At 33.0% G+C, this 19,514-nt stretch overlaps 1 protein-coding gene across 1 annotated transcript in view; it reads right to left on the reverse strand.

The window, feature by feature from the left end:
- Positions 1–17,848, reverse strand: part of LOC129223755 (dual oxidase-like) — a 253,791-nt gene extending 235,943 nt beyond the window's left edge. Inside the window, exon 1 of the mRNA XM_054858115.1 lies at positions 17,676–17,848. Coding sequence (XP_054714090.1) covers positions 17,676–17,775 — 100 coding nt within the window. The 5' untranslated portion in view covers positions 17,776–17,848. The remainder of the gene's footprint in view (positions 1–17,675) is intronic.
- Positions 17,849–19,514: the final 1,666 nt, after the last annotated feature.

Genomic DNA, 19,514 nt, shown 5'->3' on the forward strand with positions numbered 1-19,514 from the left:
AAAGTTGGATAAACTGCTTTATGAAAAAAAAACTGTAAGCCCCTCCCTTTTGAGAAACAAATCTTTCAGAGAACCTCGAATCTGTTCCACCGCCAGTCAATCACCGCTGAACAAGATTATGACTCAAAAATCAGTGCCATCATTTACCTTCGAAATTCCAAGCATTGTCGTCGAACAGCCTTTCCCTTTTAGGCGGTTCACGTGCGAAAGTGCGAAGAAATGTCATAAAACAGCTTAAAAAAGGAGGTCAAGTTAGCACCTATTCCATTGGTTACCGCCAGCAAAATGTCCTAACCTACTCTGGACGGGATAGTCCGAAGCAAATTATAAACCTGACCCACATGCACCGCACTCAGGAGAAGGCTTTTGCTGCCTTGTCACACGCAACCTCTCGTGGAATCGGCAAATTACTATTTAGAATAGCACGCCCAATCTATCGGGTCGATAGGTTGTCAACCAAGGATAAGCATCACCGCAGGCTCTACCACTAATACCGCCTAGCAAATTTGGGCAAATAAAGAAATAATTTAAGCATATTTCGAATAAACTAATGAATGTAGAATAGTTTTCTTTTTTTTTCTTTTTTTTTTCCTCTCGTGCGGAGGAATTTGCATCGGAATAGCAATCGTGAAGCAGTCGCGGTAAAAGAAGAAAGCTATAAAACCAATTTACGAGACAATCGATTAATTTACATTAATCGATACGGCGTTTTTGATGACTAGAAATCAGCAGCTAAAGAATGCTACGTTTAAACAGGTGGTGCTTCTTTCCTCTTCTTCCTTTAGAATCTACTTTTCTGAATTATAGAAATTAAATGGTCCGTGGAACAGAAGTGGAATTGACGATATATTACGAACATTGTTTGTAATCCCCGGCATACTTATTTTTCCCCCGGTTTTTTAATCTAAGTTTCAATAAAGAGAAAATTTACACAGTTTAATGCCTAAGGGCTTTTCATTTTCGAATAAAATGCTAGGGCTGTTTCTTCTTTTTTTATTTCGTTTTGTTCTTCTAGCTTTCAGCTCTATGCTGTCCATGATTTCATAAACAAAAAGTCCACTATAAGAAGAAGGCTGCTCAAAGCCTTTTCTCTTTTTCAGGCTCAGGTAGTAACGAGAATGTTTTGGGAAAGCCCGCAGGCTTTATATTAAGGCCAGGGAACTTTTTAGCTATACCTTACAGATCTTAGCTTGCCGTTTAGAAATCTGGAGAGCGTTATTTGTTCTTTTGTGCATCAAAGTGACCGAAAGTGAAGAGAGGGGCGGATACAGAAAACCATTTTAGGGGGGGTCATGCCAAAGAATGACTCCCTTCCCCCCTGAACGAACCTACGGTTTTGGGTACGAAAAATTAATGTAACTGCTGGGGTTGATAAAAAACACCAAATCGATCAGGAACAAGGCACTTAATTGGGGGTAAACGTTGCAAACTTATTTCTTCATAAGCAACGAAACGAAGTAGCGAACATTTACTTTTAAAAACAATTCAAGAATTGTAAAGATATTGTAATCGTTTACATTTTATGCAAAAAGTGTTTGAGCACAATGTGAACGAATACTGTTGTCGACGGTTTAGGGGGTGGGGGGGGTCATGACCTCCCCCTCCCGACTTTCCCCTTTTATCCGCCACTGGGCAGTTTTTCTGATACCAGTGTTTTGGTGGTCAGACTCATAATTTCGTGTCTTCTTTTTTCCTTTAGCACAAACAGCTGTAGGTAGTTCAGATACTCTGATGCGGTAAAAGCTACCTCGGTCCTTCCCTTTGACATATTTTCTGCTACATGATTGCCAAAAATTTCTACATGGGATTGTGCTCCGCGTTAATTGAACTTCATGAATCTGAGAAAAAATTATAAGCTTATAAGGATCAAAACTCCAATTTTATGTCTCAAATTTTGCGATTTTGATGGATTCATCAAATTTTTGCCATTTCGATGAATTGCGCTTGAACTATTCAAAAGGATCAATACAATGCATAAGTTTTATTTACAACAGTTTTCGAACATATAATTTTCGTGTTCTTTCCGTTTTTTTTGACTAAAAATGCTATTATTAAATATTTGAGAATTCAACAAAATAAAGATGTACATTAAGAAAGCTATATCAAAAGCAAACAAAAAGTAACTTTTCTTAATTAAGGGAAAGCAATATCAAAATTTAATTGATCAGAAAAGAAATGCAGAAATTTAATTAAAAGTGTAAAATCATAAGCTTTTACTTTTAAAATTTGCCCGGAAAAAAAGTGCAACATAAAATGTAGCAAAAAAAAAAAGAGTTTAAGAACTTATTCATTAAAACTTTGGTAATCAATTCCTTTTTAAAAAACTTTAAAATAGAAAATAATATTTCTCACCTAAACAAAATGAATGAAAAGAACTAAAGGAATAAATATCACTAAAAGGCAAAAAAGAAAGATGTATATTAAGCATATTTCAAACCTATCGTCAAACTCACTCACACAGTTCTTAGAAATATAATTATTAATTTCCTGTTTAATGGAGTACTATTTTAATAAAGCAAATGCTGAGCGTCGAAACTGCAAGAATACGGAGATTAATCATTATGAAAGAAAGGCAAGAGAAAATCTGAGCCAGATTAAGGAAAGTACCAAAACACGATTTCTGAAGGAGTCTATGATTAAAAATTTACATTCATGGTCCCACGTAGAGGAAGTTAGGGAGTATACCAAAAATAGAGCCCAGGGATTGAAATGGCGCGGGATGAAAAAAAAAACTAAGATTAAAACTCAACTTTACATGCATAGTTCGTAGCTTGACAAAACTGGCTGAGAATCCGCGGCATGATGTGGAAAGTGACTGTAAGCAAATATTTTGCTCCTTCAATTTCTTTTCGATATAAGCCTAGTCGGGAACTAGGGGCCCGGTCCTTGTGGGGGAGGGGGGAGAATTGCTCGGAAACGGAGTAGTATAAATATTGTAATTTTTATGGGTGAACAGGGGTCCAGCGACCAACCTGAAGAGGGGCGCCTTTGCTTTCAGCAGCCCTGTCACTAATATAATCATCAAAAAAGAGCAGAAAATGCCTCTTGAAGTAAAACATTGCATTACACTGACTGTATTTCGTGAAGAAAAATAACCTTAAGCTTTGATTTTACTTTCAATTTTCTTATTGTATTAACTATACCATATTGTAAGATTGTTTGTTTGAATTAAATTCTCTAGCAATCAAAATGTTTATTCGAAAACCGTTTCGTTAACAATAGCTCATTTTCTTTTAAAACGTTTTAAAAATGTGTCATCGTTTATTAATATACAGAATTATAATAAAGAAAAAAAAAAGAAAATCGCGCACAAATGGTAGACATCACAAATACAAAAAGTCTAAAAAGGCGGAAAGCTTCTACAATTGCAGCATAAAATTTCAAAAAAGGGAAAGAAACTCACACAATTTTTTAAAAAAAAGTATTTTGTTAGTTGATTATCTTCTAAAATGAAGCATAATTATGAGAAATTATTCCTGCACTTTCAAAAATGACTTAACAACTTGCAATACGTTATAACGACCTCTCGTTATAGCGATCGATTTCGTTTGGACGACAGAGGTCCTTATAACGAACGTCAACTGTAGTATTGTTATTAGTCCAAAAATTCCTCAGTTTTAAAATAATAATTATGTCCGTTCCGACAATAATATAAAAATGCCGTGGGGAAGAATGCTTTCATAAATTGACATAGTGTGGTAAGATTGTTATCGCGAACTAATAGATGTCCTTGAACTTGTCTAATAAAAAAGTGGGCGGAGATGCCAAAAACACAGTCAGCTGTCACGCATGCGCCAAGATGATTATGGTGCTTGAAATTACTATATTATGTTAGGTCAAGGGTGAGAAACAATAAGCAGCACATATGCAACTCAATGTTACGTTGAAGTGTGCCCTGATAGTGAAATGAAGTTTTGAAAACAGAGGACGGTATTTATGAGACACAAGAAACGATTGTGATGATTAAAAAAACTGTTATTTTTATCTCGAAAGAAGCTATCTTTGAAAAACTCAGCAGAGTAATTTGTTTTTTTAAAAAAACGAACAAAAGAAGACTGCACTTTGAAACAAAAGTGATTTTTATTTCATTGACATTATTTATTTCGAAAAGCAAAAAAAAAAAAAGAAAATCTTGGTTTTTTTGACGTTTTTCTTATTACCACACCAATAAGAGTGAGTGGTTATGACTTCAGAAATCGAAAAACTCTGGAGTGTGGAAATTATTAACTGTTGCGTTTTAAGGATAATTATCTCATCAGTTTTTGGCAAAAGGAAGAAACGAAAAATCGTACATTTCTACGGTTCTTCTGCTCCGCCCTTCATTCTCCCGTAACACTCGGAGATGTCTTCTTCCCAACAGTTTAAGGAAAATAAGAGAAGCTTTTGTAAGATGCAAGAAATTTTAAAAACTTTAGAAGTATAGCACTAGACATCACTAGCACTGGCGAATATTATGGAAATGTTCGTTCAGAACAAAGACTTTTGGAAAAACTGGAGTTACATCTATCAGACAGAATTATGATAGGATTGGTGTTTACAAACTGCTATTTTTAAACTTCAAAAAATATATATAAATTAATAAATAATTTTCGTAACTCGAAAGAACAACTCCTATAAAAGGTTTTAGCTAATTTTTGTTTTCAAAATAACTATTATAAAAAGTGTAAAAAGTATTGAATGAGAATCAACAACAATTTCGTTATGTTGAGTCATGACGATTTTTTTAAAAACCCAGAGGTTTTTTAACTACACTTTTCAGCTGCAGAATATTTCTGAGGCGGGGATAATAAATAGAAAGTTACTTAATACTACTAAATTGTCTTATTTGTAAATAATAAGACAATAATATATTGACTAGGTAAGCAAATTTCAGTTTTAGAGAGGGAAAAGTTTTATTTTCTCGACTTTTATATGTTTGCGTTTAGGTTTAGACCTTCGAAGAAACAACGAATATTTCAGTTAGAAAATTTTAGTTGGTCATATAAAGTTCTTCCTATTTAGACATTAGTAGAAGCAAAGGTCTGGCTCATACTGTTGCCAAAGAAAAGACCATCAAGCGGCATAAAATTATTTCGCGGTTTGAAGGCTTATCTCCATCATTTTCCATATCCATTGCGTTTCGCTCTATTTTAGCTCCCTCCTTTAAAAACAAATGATCTCACACTACAAAAGTATCTACAAAGTCTTTTCTTTACTAATAATAAAGCAGAAAGTCTCTCTGTCCGGAGGATGTCTGTAGGATGTCTCTCTGGATGTCTCTCTGGATGTCTGTAGGATGTCTGTGACGCGCATAGCGCCTAAACCGTTCGGCCAATTTTCATGAAATTTGGCACAAAGTTAGTATGTAGCATGGGGGTGTGCACCTCGAAGCGATTTTTCGAAAATTCGATGTGGTTCTTTTTTTATTCCAATTTTAAGAAAAAAAAACTATCATAAATTATGAAATTATCGTAACGTGGAACCGTAACATGGGCACAAGCCAATTGGCGAGATACGAAATTATCATAACGTGGAACTGTAACGTCGGTACAAGCCAATTGGCGAGAAAATTCACCATACATTATTTGTAAATATACAAGCGAACCAAAAGACCTTTAATTTTTCTATTACGGGCGAAGCCGTGCGGGTGCCACTAGTAATTAATAAACAAACATGGATCATTGAAGCTGTTGCAATCAGTATTTGCTATTGGCTTCGTTATATAAGTTCTATTCTATGTCTTTCACACAACACATGTGAATTAAGAATTAGCGCACCAAAGGGGGAGGGGGTACAAATAATTTATTACAAAAACAATTTCGTTTGAATTTTACCAAAAAACAAAAGAAAGGTAAACTCATGCTTTGTATAAAATATCCACATTCCCTTTGCCAACACGAATAATGAATAATCAAATACCCTACATAACCACAATTTTGAAAAAGTAAAAACAACTAACAATAAAGCGTGCCACAGCGCACGATTTGAGAAATTGACATAATCAATAAATAGGCGTTTTCACTGCGCTTTGAAATGATATGACGTTATATGATAGTTTAGCGTATGAATGATACATGAGGGATCAGATCAAAAACATTTCTGCGATGATTACAATTCAAAGCGCGTACTTTTATAATTTCTACAGTAATACATTGTTAACTTTAGAAACCTACCATTCAAAGAACAGGCCATCATTTATTACCATTATTAGTCAACTTTCAGCCAGTTCTTCGATATCACGGGAAAAGTAACATTTTGTCACGATAGTTATACTGCTAATCATAAACATCATAGTAGTTAATATTAATGTTATCATAACCATCTTGTTGCAGTGCTGTTGTCCAATGAACCTTCAGCTTAAGCACGACTTATGTTTCGCGTTGCCTCTGTTGTATTGTGGCCTAACTCGAACTCATAAAGCAAATCTAATTAATTTTCTGTGGCTGGCCATCTTTAACACTTCCATTTCACACACCTCGTATAAGAACTTAATGTTAATGTGCAATAAGCAAGCCTTGCAACTGGCTCTTTTATTGGTCATCTTCCTTACTTCACGCACTGAGCATAGTACATTAACCGTACGTTACGAAAATTCAAATAGATCAAATATTGGTAAACTTTTGACTCACTCTAGTACTAAGCTGAACTATACATCATTTGTACTGAGTCAGTACAAGCAAATATAAATTTGCCTTTTTTTTTTATCAATAAATACGGACTGAGTGTTAATGGATTAACGGTTAGTGAAAACAATATTGTTGAACAAATTTGCAGAGGAAATCACATGCATGAAGTTCCAAGCTGTAAAAAAACAACTTTACATTTATCGGCTATCACACCGCAAAATAGACATATGTGTTTCCCACACTTTTTTGTTTTCAAAACGGTGTTTTTGTAAAACATTTTACAGTTCACTTTTATATATAAGACTTATGAGAGTACGAGTTTAAATAATAAGAGTAATAAAGAAGGAGAATAAAAGCAAAAACTATAAAACCCAATAATTAAAAGCAAATGAAGGGAGAAGGTTTGATTAAATAATTAATTTCTTGTTCCTCTATTATTTTTACGTTTGAAATATCTATACAAATTTTTCTTAAAACAATTGCTTCTTTTTCCCCCCTTTGTTTCAATTTTAACGCCGTCACTTTTTTCCTTCCTATGATCCAGTGCTTTCGCTGCGGTCCACAGCTTAGAAAATGCGATGTGTCCATTTAAAGACGAACTTCTTCATTAAAGAATAAAAATATGTGATGCAGAAATTTCGCTTATCTAAACTGCTTTTTTAACGGATTAGAATAACAGAAATGTAAATCGGACCAGAAAAATTGAAAGAAAAAAAATAGATGCGAGAACCAGTGATGCGTAAATGTGGAAAAGAGAAGTGTCACTGCTAATAAATGCAACAAAAAATGGCTTCCAGCTGTTTCCTGCACGAAACATTTCGTGAAATACAAAAGCCATTCATTACGAAGTTCTTTATTCATTTCACTATCCTAATGTGGAAAAAAAATAAGACATTATAATTAATAATTATCTAAAAAACGATAATTTTTTTCCTAATCTTTCAAATAATGACGTTTAGCTGAAAAGTTTTTTTATTTTTTGTTTCATTAACATGTCGACATTTCTCAATCAACGATTCAATTTATCATCGTTTATTTTAATCAAAGGCAAAAAATGACTACTAGTTCAACTTTGAATAAATCATAATACAGAATGCAGCAATCAATAGCAATTTTTGTGGCGATGTCCTAGCTTGTAGCATGACTTCAAGAAAAAGCTGTAAACACATCTTACAATAAATGTTCGTGATAAGCCAACGTGATTGAACTAATCAATATCTACAAATTAAAAAGTCTGTGAGTTTGTTTATCTGTTTGAATTATATACCATTCCACGATGTGATGGATTCGAATAAGATTAGATGCATAATTTAGTCATCGCTTTGTAAGTAAATATTGGCAATGTTTCTGTAAAAAAAATCGTATTAGTTTCTCGTTTATTTTAATCTTAACCATATTTTTTCATGCATGTTGGCGATAAGAATTAAAGAAACGGATAGCATGTCTTTTAAGCTGTACATCTTTTTATAAAGCAGCTGAAATTTTTAGGGAAATGCTGTTTAATCAATCTCAGGAATAAATAGAACAGGGATTTTGTAATACAAATTTATTTGTTTTACAACAAAGGACAAAGTAAATCACTCATATCCCTCATAAAACTTTTTTATACTGTGAAAAATTTGGAATTTTCATTGTTGAATCATGATTCAGGAAGGATGGGCTAAAATTATTCTCAAATCTGATTTGTAACTGCTTTATTTTAAAAGTTTTTTCTTTTTTTAATTTTGAACTTGATTGATGATTTCGTCTGATCCCTGAATCATATTTGTATGTGGACTTTTTTTTTTGTCTTTATTCGAAACAAAATACTTAAGACATTAATCTTTTCCAAACTAAGATCCTTTTTAAAGAACCATAGAGAGATGGAATTTTCTCAACGCTCGAAAAGTAAATATGTAATATATGTTCTTGCAAACACAAACGCAAAGTTTTCTCGTTTATTGGATAGCCGATTAACCGACGGTAAGGGTATTTGACCATAATCGGCCACTTTGCAGGTTATTCACAATCGGCCAAAAAAAAAGTCACAGTTTTGATCATTTAAAACTGGTTTTGTCGTTTGTAACAAGTTTCAGGTTTTTGTTTAATCATGTTTCGCTATTTCAATTAAACTAACGACTTTCTCTGAAATTTTCAAACTAAATGAAAACTTTTTTTCTTAAACTGAACATTGTCTCCCTCCAAATTGAAGTAAATATATAATTTAATCAATGCAGCCTGCTAATCCTTCTAGTATTATAAAAATGTGGCCCTTTATTAAAATAAGGTTGCAGTTACTGTTCTAAATGAATCAACTAAAACACTTTTAGAGCAAAGAACTTTATCATGCGTAAGGGAGGCATGCACTCAGATTGTAGTCCTCATCAAAATAAACCTGTGCAATTAAGTACCAAAAAAAAAAAAGAAAGAAAGAGCAAAGAACTTCATTCAATGAGTGTTTAACATTAAATTGTATTCAAAACGAGTTGATGTGGGACATGACTTCCTTTTACTCCAATTTAATGTCATTTCCCCTATTATTGGCAATTTTAATGTGATTCATTATTTTACTCTCTAAATATCACCAACAATAGCCAAATTAAAACCAGATCTTTAAAAAAAAGAAAAAAAAATCTCCAAATTTGTCGCCAAGTTGGCTCCAAAACTTGGCGACCAAAAGACTGGCGATGTATCACCTAATCTCCGCCAAATTATAACACCATTTGAGTTTACATCGAAATTAACAATGATTTCCCCCTCAAAAAGGGGCAAAAGACCCCTTTAAAAACACCCGAATGCAACCAAAAGGGGAGGTGGCACTCGTGTAGTGAGCCAAAATAAGCTTGAGTGATTTCTCTGTTTTATAGATATACTAGCGGTACCCGCACGGCTTTGCCCGTAGTAGAAAATTAAAAGGTCATTTGGTTTGTCTTTATATTTACAAATAATGGATAATAAATTTTTCCTCCAATTTGCTATGTTAATTTGCTCGCCCATGTTATAATAATTTGCTCGTCCATGGTACGGTAATTTACTCGTCCATGTTACTCGTCACCCCTATGCTACAAACTAGTTTTGTGCCAAATTTCATGAAAATCGGTCGAACGGTCTTTGCGCTATTCGCGTAACGAACGTTCAGAGATCCAGGGCGGTCATTCCAAGCTCATTAGCTTGCGAGATCGAGATTCTCGCTCACGTGATTGGTTGTGATGTAGAAATGTCGCAAAGTAGTCGAACTTAACTTGCGGCTAGGTTCGAGTAGATTAGAATACTACTTTGCGACATTTCTGCGTCACAACCAATCACGTGAGCGAGAATTTCGATCTCGCAAGCTGACGAGCTTGGAATGACCGCCCAGATATCCAGAATCCAGACATACAGACTTTCAGCTTTATTATTAATACAAAAAGATTATGCTCTCTGCATTAATAACGTTTTGGTAAAATGCTTGAAAGTTGTAGTGCCATTGCTTTGTGATATATGTAACTGTAGAAATTAGATTGAGGTTTTCCGTTTATTCTATTGTTATACGACGGTTATTAACACATTTATGTGCTTTTTCAAGCGTCATATCTCAATCATTTTCAGTGATCCTATAAATGAGTATTTCGGTGTAAAATCACAGGAAGTGTTACACGTATAAAAATTTTAACCACTTAACTTTATTTTGTTCTTACATCGTTCGGGTATCACGAAAATGTAATTGTTAAAAATTGACGTAAATTAATTAATATAATGCTTGAAATATCTTGTGCAGATTTGAGTTCATGCAATTTATTAGAAAACAAAATTAACTATCAACAATATGCTTATTTTTGGGCACGATGTGATTAAAAAACGAAACCGGTTAATGGATTTTTTTTCTGATACACTTTTTTTTTATTTGCATCAGAAGGTAAAGCGAGAAAAATTGTTATCTAATTCAACAAAAAAGTTCTATCTCAAAATTTTCCATGAAATCAACATTTTAGAAAATATAAATATACAAGAGCATTCAGTGATAAACTTTTTATTCACGAAACTAAATCTGAAGTACAACTAAATTAGCAACATATCGGATGCGTTGGACATTCAGACAATAAAAAATATAAAAGAATAAAACATGTTTTTCAATGCTTTTTAAGCAAATATTTTACTCCATCAATTTGTTTTATTCATATCAGATTTATCTCGGAAAAAATGTAACGATATTAAATTGTAGTCAACTTTAGTGTTTTTGCCAAGTATAAATTGTTTCCCAATGCTAGAATATAACAAGTTTCTAGAAATTTAATTTGTTTTTTAACATTAAAAGTGTATGGATGTACAAAAATATTAGCTTAATCTCTAGGAATGTATCGATTGAGTTTTTAGCGATTCTTAAAAGTTTAAAAATATTACGTTTACAAATTTTTCATTAATTTTACATTGCACTAAATTAATTTGCTCACTGAGATTCTTAAGTCTGCAATGCATAAGCTTCACAAGCAGACATAAAATTTAAAGCGACTACTACTAAAACTATAAACCCCGACTAAACATTCTTCACATTTTTTTTTTTTTTTTTAATGAGCGTCTATAGGGAAATGATTTTTATTTCAATACTTAATCGTACCAAGATTAAAGTGCAAAAAATATGGTTCATAAAGCGAAAAAATGTAAATTCAGCACTCGCTTACTCAATAATACAAATAATCGTAACAGAGTTACTATTGATTTTTATAGAAAATTTTAATGATGAAATTATATGTGAAAAATCTGAACTAGAACTTCAGTAATTTTTTTATAATCGATCAAAAATAAAGAAATAAATAAGTAACAGCTCAGTTTAAAATATATATATATATATATATATATATATATATATATATATTCTTTCGGCATCGAATTTAAATCAAATATCATGCACAAAACATTGAAGCTGTGCTACATCAAACAAAATCATAAAAATTAGTTGGTCACAATTTACCCTTTTGTCTGTTTGACGATATAACGGAGGTCAACTATTGCTGGCTCGGTTAATATCTTTTGTAGTTATGAGACATTGAATTTCTTTGTTATTATTAAAATTTTTGATGCCTACGACAAAATCAACAAAACTAGCAAATTCAATTGAAGCTACCAGCAGAATTTAGAAACATTTCTGTATTTGAATGGTTTTTGACTCCTTTGTGAAATTCCTAGAACAGATGTAAAAGTTGCAGCTGAGTATCTGTTGAAGAAATTAGCACCATTATAATAAGACAGCATCATATATCTATCGAATGGGGGGAAAAGTAGTTGATATGAGTGGCACCTTTTCTCTTTAAATAAAACTAAAAACAGTCAGGACGGCTTCACGTATGACTCCCCAGGGGATATCGACTCTTGACGAGCTGATTCAGTCCTTAATTATTTTTTTATTAAAGAAAGTTCCACGAAATGGTCCAAATATTTGTAGTTGAAGACCCAGAGCAACTGCTTCATTTGCCCCTGCGTTAATTACGTACTGATTGATAGGATAAAAATGATAGCAATCAACATTTAACTGAATAACGCATCAATCATAATTAGCAAAATAGAAGTCCAATGTTATAAAACATCTAATGCATATTTTAAAGAGATGGCTAAATCACTGTTTACAGTAAGCTGACATCATAAAAAAATAAAGTGACATATACTTATATCGATCACTCTTACAACTAAAATATCTTTAAGTAACCCAACAGAAATCGTAAGTGTGTTAGACTTAAAGTTTCTTCTCTTTTTCCAGCCATTTACTAAAACACAGAAAGGTAACATGTGTTACACCTACTAGTGGGTGTACAAATCATCCAAGTGGGCTGTGAGCAGAGTACATGTCACATTTACAAGAATAATCATTAGTAAATTACAGAATAAAGTGGTGGTAGGAGTTTAGATTTTATGGTCTAATTCAAAACTTGATTTGCATAAAAGCTCAGTTCTGCTCTTCTTTTCAATTTTTTGCTAATTTTTACACGTTAGACGGAAATCGGGCTATTAACTGTATAAAAGCAACATCTGAAGACTAGGCTCCCATCATAAGTCTATGTCAGAAGTTAAGTCCTGGTCTAATTACTTATCTACTTCATAATTCACTTTCCAATATATATTAACGGTTTTTACCTAGTACCTCCCACATTTAAAATTTCCTTCCCCTCCCCTTAAATATATCAAAAAGGTGAGATTGAAACTGATAAACGGGGGGGGGGGGACAAAATACGTGTCGGTGAAACTGGAGAGACACCCTATTAACAGTTACACTATTGGGATCATTCTAAAGATGCGGAATAAAAGAAAACAAATAAAACATTTTCGTCAAAACAATCACCCGTAACCAAAGAAAATCAATTTGCGTTCTTCTTTAACCGTTAATATGTTCTGAAAATCATAATTTGTTGTTAAGTTAATCAGTGTTAAGTTTAAACATAGTGTTTTTCCCCTCGTGAATGTTTTTCTGTTTTATGGAGCAATATATCTATGTGCAGGGTGATCGGAAAATGTGTAGACAAAATTTAAAGGGCGTTGAAGGGAACGATAATAAGCAAGAACCATATAGGAACACGAGATTGTGATCGCAGTGCTGACGCGCTACATGCACACAAAACCAGAGACTAGACAGAATGAAACAGTTAACAAATAACTATTTATCACACCACAAAGAAGATTTTACATAACATTTTAGTTTTTAAGATAGGTTTAAAGCTGCTGTTGAAATTTACGGCCTGCAACCGTCGGAATGACAAGTCACTCTGACAAGCTTTCTTTCATCGCTGGATTGTCGCTGTGACGCGTGAATTTGAGTTACAGGCTGCAACTTTAAACCTTTATAAAAAGCTAATGTTAAAATCGTCTTTTTGTGATAATTAATCATTGTTTACTACCTGTTTTGGTTATTTCAGTTTCTAAATTAGTGTGTAAGTAGAGCGTCAGCATTGCGTTCTGGACCATATGTTCCTGCATGCTTCTAGCTTTTATAATCGTCCTTTCTAGCACGCTTCAAAGTCTCGCTAGAATTTTTTCTATCACCAAATGTTTTTAAATTTTTGTGTTAACAAGCACCGCAATATTAATTAATTTTTTAAACATTAGTTTCAAAAAAAATTTTTTTTTTTTTTTTTTTGTAAAATGCTTTGAATTTGTAAAAACTTTTTTTTTTTAATTTATTTATTTATTTTACTTTTTTCACTGTTCCAAAATATCCTTTGAATTGTTTTAAAAATTCATTAAGTACTCACGTGCTACATAAAAAGCCCTTTGTGGTAAAGCTCTCAAAAATTCTAAATGTATCTGTTTGACTGGGTTTTTCTGAAGATCGAATCTTATCGGTAGAGACAAACGTTTATGTTTCAAACTGATCAAAAGTTTTAAAAAAATCTCAAACCTAAAAATAAAACAACTGAATACACTCTTGTGACAATGACGAACAAATATGGGGCTATCCACAAATAATATCGCTCTTTTAGGCGGATGCGAGTTCATGAAATTGTGAAAGTTTGCAACAAGGAGTAGGAGGGGGTAACAAGAACTGTGACTTCACAATGTTCGGTTTAAATAAAAACATTTTATGTAACGAAATTTTTGTGTAATATTACTATTCCCGTACCCAGCATTGCTCGGGTAATGGAATTAGCAGGGGATAACAGAGCTTGGTGCACCTAGTTACGAAAATCCCCTATGATAATTACTTATTACCTATATTTTTTCTGATTTTGGAAGGGTCCCGGGTCCCCTGGACTCCTTATATATATGCCTTTGTCCTTAACAGATCCTTAACTATCATTAACGATCATTTTAAAGTATTGATTATCTTTACCCAAAGAATGCCGGGTACGGGAATGCTAGTATATATACATACTATCTCAGGACATTGATTTTTATCATTTACTTTTACGATGTGAAATAAAACTTAAATGCTTTATACATTTTATCTGTGATGATGTTCTTAAAAACTTCGTTTCCAGTTTTGAAAAAGTGAAAGCACAAGACAGAAACATTATGATTTGTCTTGAGAAAAGCTTCGAAGAATCACGTGAGAAACAAAAACAGTATCAAATTTAAAATTCGCTATCGACCTAAAGTTGAGATGAAGTACTGAATAATGATTTGAATGGAGGCCTTCGAAAATAAGGGATTTAAATTTCAATTAAAGGTTTTCACAGGTATTCACAGAAATTAAGGAGTTTTAATTAATTTCTCCCGAACCAATTGATATTTCGAAAAATACTTTCTTAGTGGATACTTTCGTAATCATGTGGACATGCCTGCCAAATTTCAAATCTGTGGCTTCAGCGGTATTGGCTGTGCGTTGATATATATATATCTCAGGACATGGATTTTTATGTGTACAGATGCGTACAGAACATGTGATGGGGGGCGGGAGAGAAGTAAGTTGGATTCAGACACTTTGTGACAAATAATGAGAGGATTCAAATATGTTGAGGAAAAAAAGTGTGATAACATTTATGAACAGGCCCGAAAGCTTTTCACGAATCAAGTGATTCCCTCAGAATTTATAGTGGGAAGGAGAGACCAACAGACAGATTAACAAACAAACGTATAAAAAATAGTTTTATCAGGTCTTATTTTTTTTATTGTATTATGTATTTTTCTTATTCGTTTTGATTTTTTCGTAAATTAAATATGTTTTGCATTTACAATTTTTATTATTTTGAACATGTCTTAATTGTATGTTTCACTATTTTTATCATCAGCAATGTTTAAATATAATTTTTAATTTTGTTCGGCATCTTTCCTTAAAAGAACTCATAAAACAGAGTTAAGAGAAAACAGTGATTCAAATAATACTTTCGTGCATGAAACAGGAACTTGTAACACGCTATCTAAATGTTATTAATAACTAACTGGCTAAAATGAATTGGTCAAACGGTTGTTTAATGTTGTCAAATAATAAATTTGAATTGATTGAATTCAATACTGTGATTACAGTTAACATAATAGTGATTCAAAATGGTTTGTTGAATACAGAATGGATCATTAAAATGAGATTGACTTATAAGATAAAAAAAAGGGAACAGGAAGAATTTCAAGCTAGAATTTCAGATATTATGTCATGAATTATTGAATCCAAAAGATATATCAAATCGTTTTTGAGTTAAAATTTGAATATTCACATCCTTTTGTACTTTTTATTGGCTAAAAATTACAACTCTCGCTTAAAAGTTTTAAATACAATGAGAATTTTTTATTTTGACTCCAGGTGTCAGAACAGAGAATCTAAAGTCAGAATAAGAAAAGTGTTGAGAAGATGCAATAAGAGGATAAAAAAAAATAATTCCGAATATAAATTCCAATATTAAATAAAATAACAAAAGTTTCGAATGAAATTGTAGCACCTAATTGAGCCACATGAACTAATTACTATTTAACATGCAGTGAAAGTATTCAAGTTCCACCGTATGTATTTGCTAGAGCAGCGCCAAGAGCAAATATCTTCTATTTTCTCACTTTAGCATTCAACTTCTACCGAAAAAAAGAGCATGCAACAAAGTTTCAGAAATTTTTGGCTCAATTTTTATTAGTACTTAAACTGTAACTAACAAAATTTAACGTCGTTCATTATCATAGATTTCTAAGAAATTTATATAATGAAAAAAATACACTCTGGTGGATACTTTTACACACACAAATCATCACTATCAAACAAAACGGTATGTTGTGCTTTTTTTTTTTTTTTAACTGTACATGACGTCAAGACGAATATTAAACATGAGTACAACGAATCGGAGAAACTAAACATGATCCTAAGATTTTAAGCCTTTTAAATCATCTACTTTAAAAAATAACAAAACTATCTTGCCATTTTTGGGCAAGTGCAATTGGTCTGTATAATTATGGCAAGTGGTCTGCATCTTTATTAAAATGGAGCCGCTATCTACACCGAGTCCGCTTATTAGAATATCGGTTAAAAGAATATCTCGTTTAATATGATACATTTTCAATGTACCAAATCAATGTAATGTGTTATTTAATCCCGATTAATGGAATATCCCGCTGATTAGAATATTTTTCGTGGCAAAATGGCTATCCCATTAAGCGGGTTCGACTGTCTGATTGGGGTTCTAAAAACAACCGACATATTCTTACAAAACATCACACAAAAAATACACCTGTAAACTGTCCGTTTGCTTTACCTCATGCAAACGGAAACTATCCAGGCAGAACATTTCGTTTTACCGACGTTGTAAAATGGTTGTTAACGTTATGACAACCATTTAAAAACGTTTATGAAACGTTTAAACGGTATGTGTGTGCCCAGGGTAGAACACACATATTGCTTTTTCACTCAGTAATATATTTAGTTGAAAAACAAAGCATCAACCACGATTTTCGGTAAAAGCTTTTAAACTATTTTAAAGTTTACTAAATCATGAAATTGATCAAATCAGCCATTGTTTGGCAATAAGCTCTAATAAACATTTTGGTTTTAATATCTATAACAGTGTCTCTGTCATATTACCTCTGTCGAGTAATATGACAGAGTTATTCTACATCATAAACACGAACAGGAGCTTCAAATTAAACTTTTTTTCGGGGGGGGGGTTCTCAATTTACCGAATAGAACTCTAAATTTTAAATAAGGTGAAAGCACAAACATAGACACGTACCTACATCTAATGACAAGAGGCATTACACATCATTTTAAAATAATAGTACCAGGCCCGGATCTGCGTACCCACAGACCACACAAGGCGGAGTGGCCCACGTTCCTAAAGACGCAACGGACCAAGAAATTGATTGAAAAAACTCGCACTAAGACTTATAACGTTGCTAATATGCACTGCTGGGCTCTGTTGAAAAGCCCCATAGATTTTTTTGCAGAGGACCCAAAGTATATAGATCCGGGCCTGAATAATACTACTAACAAACGTCTTCAAACTTGCTGAATCTTCAGACAATATTTAACAAATAAGGGCATTTTTGGGAGGTCAAAGTAACTTCTCATCGGAGCCTCTCACAACTTTAAAAAATATTCAAGCTGATAAAAGCTTTAGGCCGAATATTTTTCATATATTATTATCGGTACAATGACGGTATCGATGCATTATATCGTCTAAATTTAAAAGTACAAAAAAAAATGGGATCGCTTACCTTCAGTTTTAAGTGAAGATGACAAAGTCGACAAAAGTACCAGTAAGGTCAACGGTCTTTGGAGAGCCCACAGACTACCACCAACAGCAACAAACTTCATGCCGCCCTACACAGAGAATTTTTATCTTTCACTTCCTCTTAACTTTCTGCGGTAACTTTGAAACGGCAGAATTTTTATAGACTTCACAATATTATTTTATCGCTCAACCATCAATGTCAAGACCTGAAGTGGAAAGAAAGACTAAGTCCGAATCGAATATTTCTGCATTGTGATTCTGATATTCGAGCGGCGTTTTTTGTATTATGAGAGCAGACGATTCAATTCGAAACGATCGTAGCAGCTGTAGTAAAGTGAACGGAGAACCTAGCGGCGACCTCAGGTGTGAGTTTCCGTCTCAAAAAGTTTGTTTCGCTGTGACATCATTAGGTGACGTCATGCGATTTCGTGGCGGGATTTCTAAGTATGTAGCGTATCTCACATGAAAATGAGAAACTTCGATTTAGAACGTGTTTAACGAGATCGAGAAAGCTATTGGATGAAACTTTTTTTTAATGTATTGGGTTTGATAAATCATTTAACTGAGTTTACCTGAGGGCGTGATTTCGGTGAGCGAGTAAGAAAGGCACTGAAAAAGTAAAAAGATGCTTAACATATTTGCTTCAAACGTATTTCAGATATATCACGAAATTCTTCGCGAATGTGTACTTACTTTTGGAAACCAATTCATTCAACATCACATTAAAATAAGATAAACTCTGATTTTCTTTGAAAAACAAATTGTATGAGTAAAAACACTGATTTTTCTGCCTCTAAAAAAAGGGGGGGGTACACTGAATTTGAAATCTCTGAATCGCAGAATTTATCCAGGACCGTCATTTCGAAGTTTTCCAGGTAGAGACAAAGGAGCATTTTTTTCCTAAAAACCAGGACAACTACTTTTTTGATAATCGAACGTGTGTAAAATAAAAGTTGACTTCCTCTGTTTTTCATTGATTTCTTCTAGCGACGTTCCGGATTTCCGTATCCGTATCCGCGAATATCCGAGAGAAAATAAAGATCCGTATCCGTTGCTTTTTTGACGGATCTAAAACGGATCTTTTCTATTCTAAAAAGTCTTAAATATTTGAATAAAGGACTAATAAATTTCATTTAAACTGTTTCATCCCCTATTTAAATTATAAAGAATCATTTCAGAAGCCACTTTGTACCCCCCGTCGCAAAAAAGAAGGGTAATTAGTTTTGAAAGTGTTGTTAGTTTGTGGCATCGAACTCCTAAACAAATGAACCGATTTCGATAGTTCTTTTTTTCGTTCAAAAGGTGACTTGATCGAAATTGTTCTTAACTTGGCCTCGTTTCTGTAGAACTTAAATTACCGGAGATATTAATTAAAAACCGACTTAACTTTTTTCACAATTATAGTTGTTAAAAACTTACCCGTACGTTAAAAATATTGGCCCTATTTGAAAGAACGAAGTTTTCGGCGTTTGATATTTGTTTGGAACTTCCAAGTTATATGCAGTAGGAGCTATAATCTTGTTAAGTGAATTTTAAATGCAATTCTGAGCTTTTATACGCGAGATTGGTAGCGATTTCATTGTTTTTTTTTTTTTTTTTTTCATACGTAATAATACATCTTTAAAAAACTTTGCTTGATATGCTTTAAAAAGTGTTTGTTGTTAACCGACAATGTCATGTGATTTTTTTTTCAAAAAGAAAAATTTCTGAACGGGACTTCACACGAGATCTTTTAACAACAAAACGTTGTCAACCTAAGGTGTCTCATAACGCCTTTTAATGATTATGAATTATAAAATTCAGCCAATAATAGGGAAATCAG

This window comes from Uloborus diversus, chromosome 6 (genome assembly GCF_026930045.1).
Source record: "Uloborus diversus isolate 005 chromosome 6, Udiv.v.3.1, whole genome shotgun sequence".
Lineage (NCBI taxonomy): Eukaryota > Metazoa > Arthropoda > Arachnida > Araneae > Uloboridae > Uloborus > Uloborus diversus.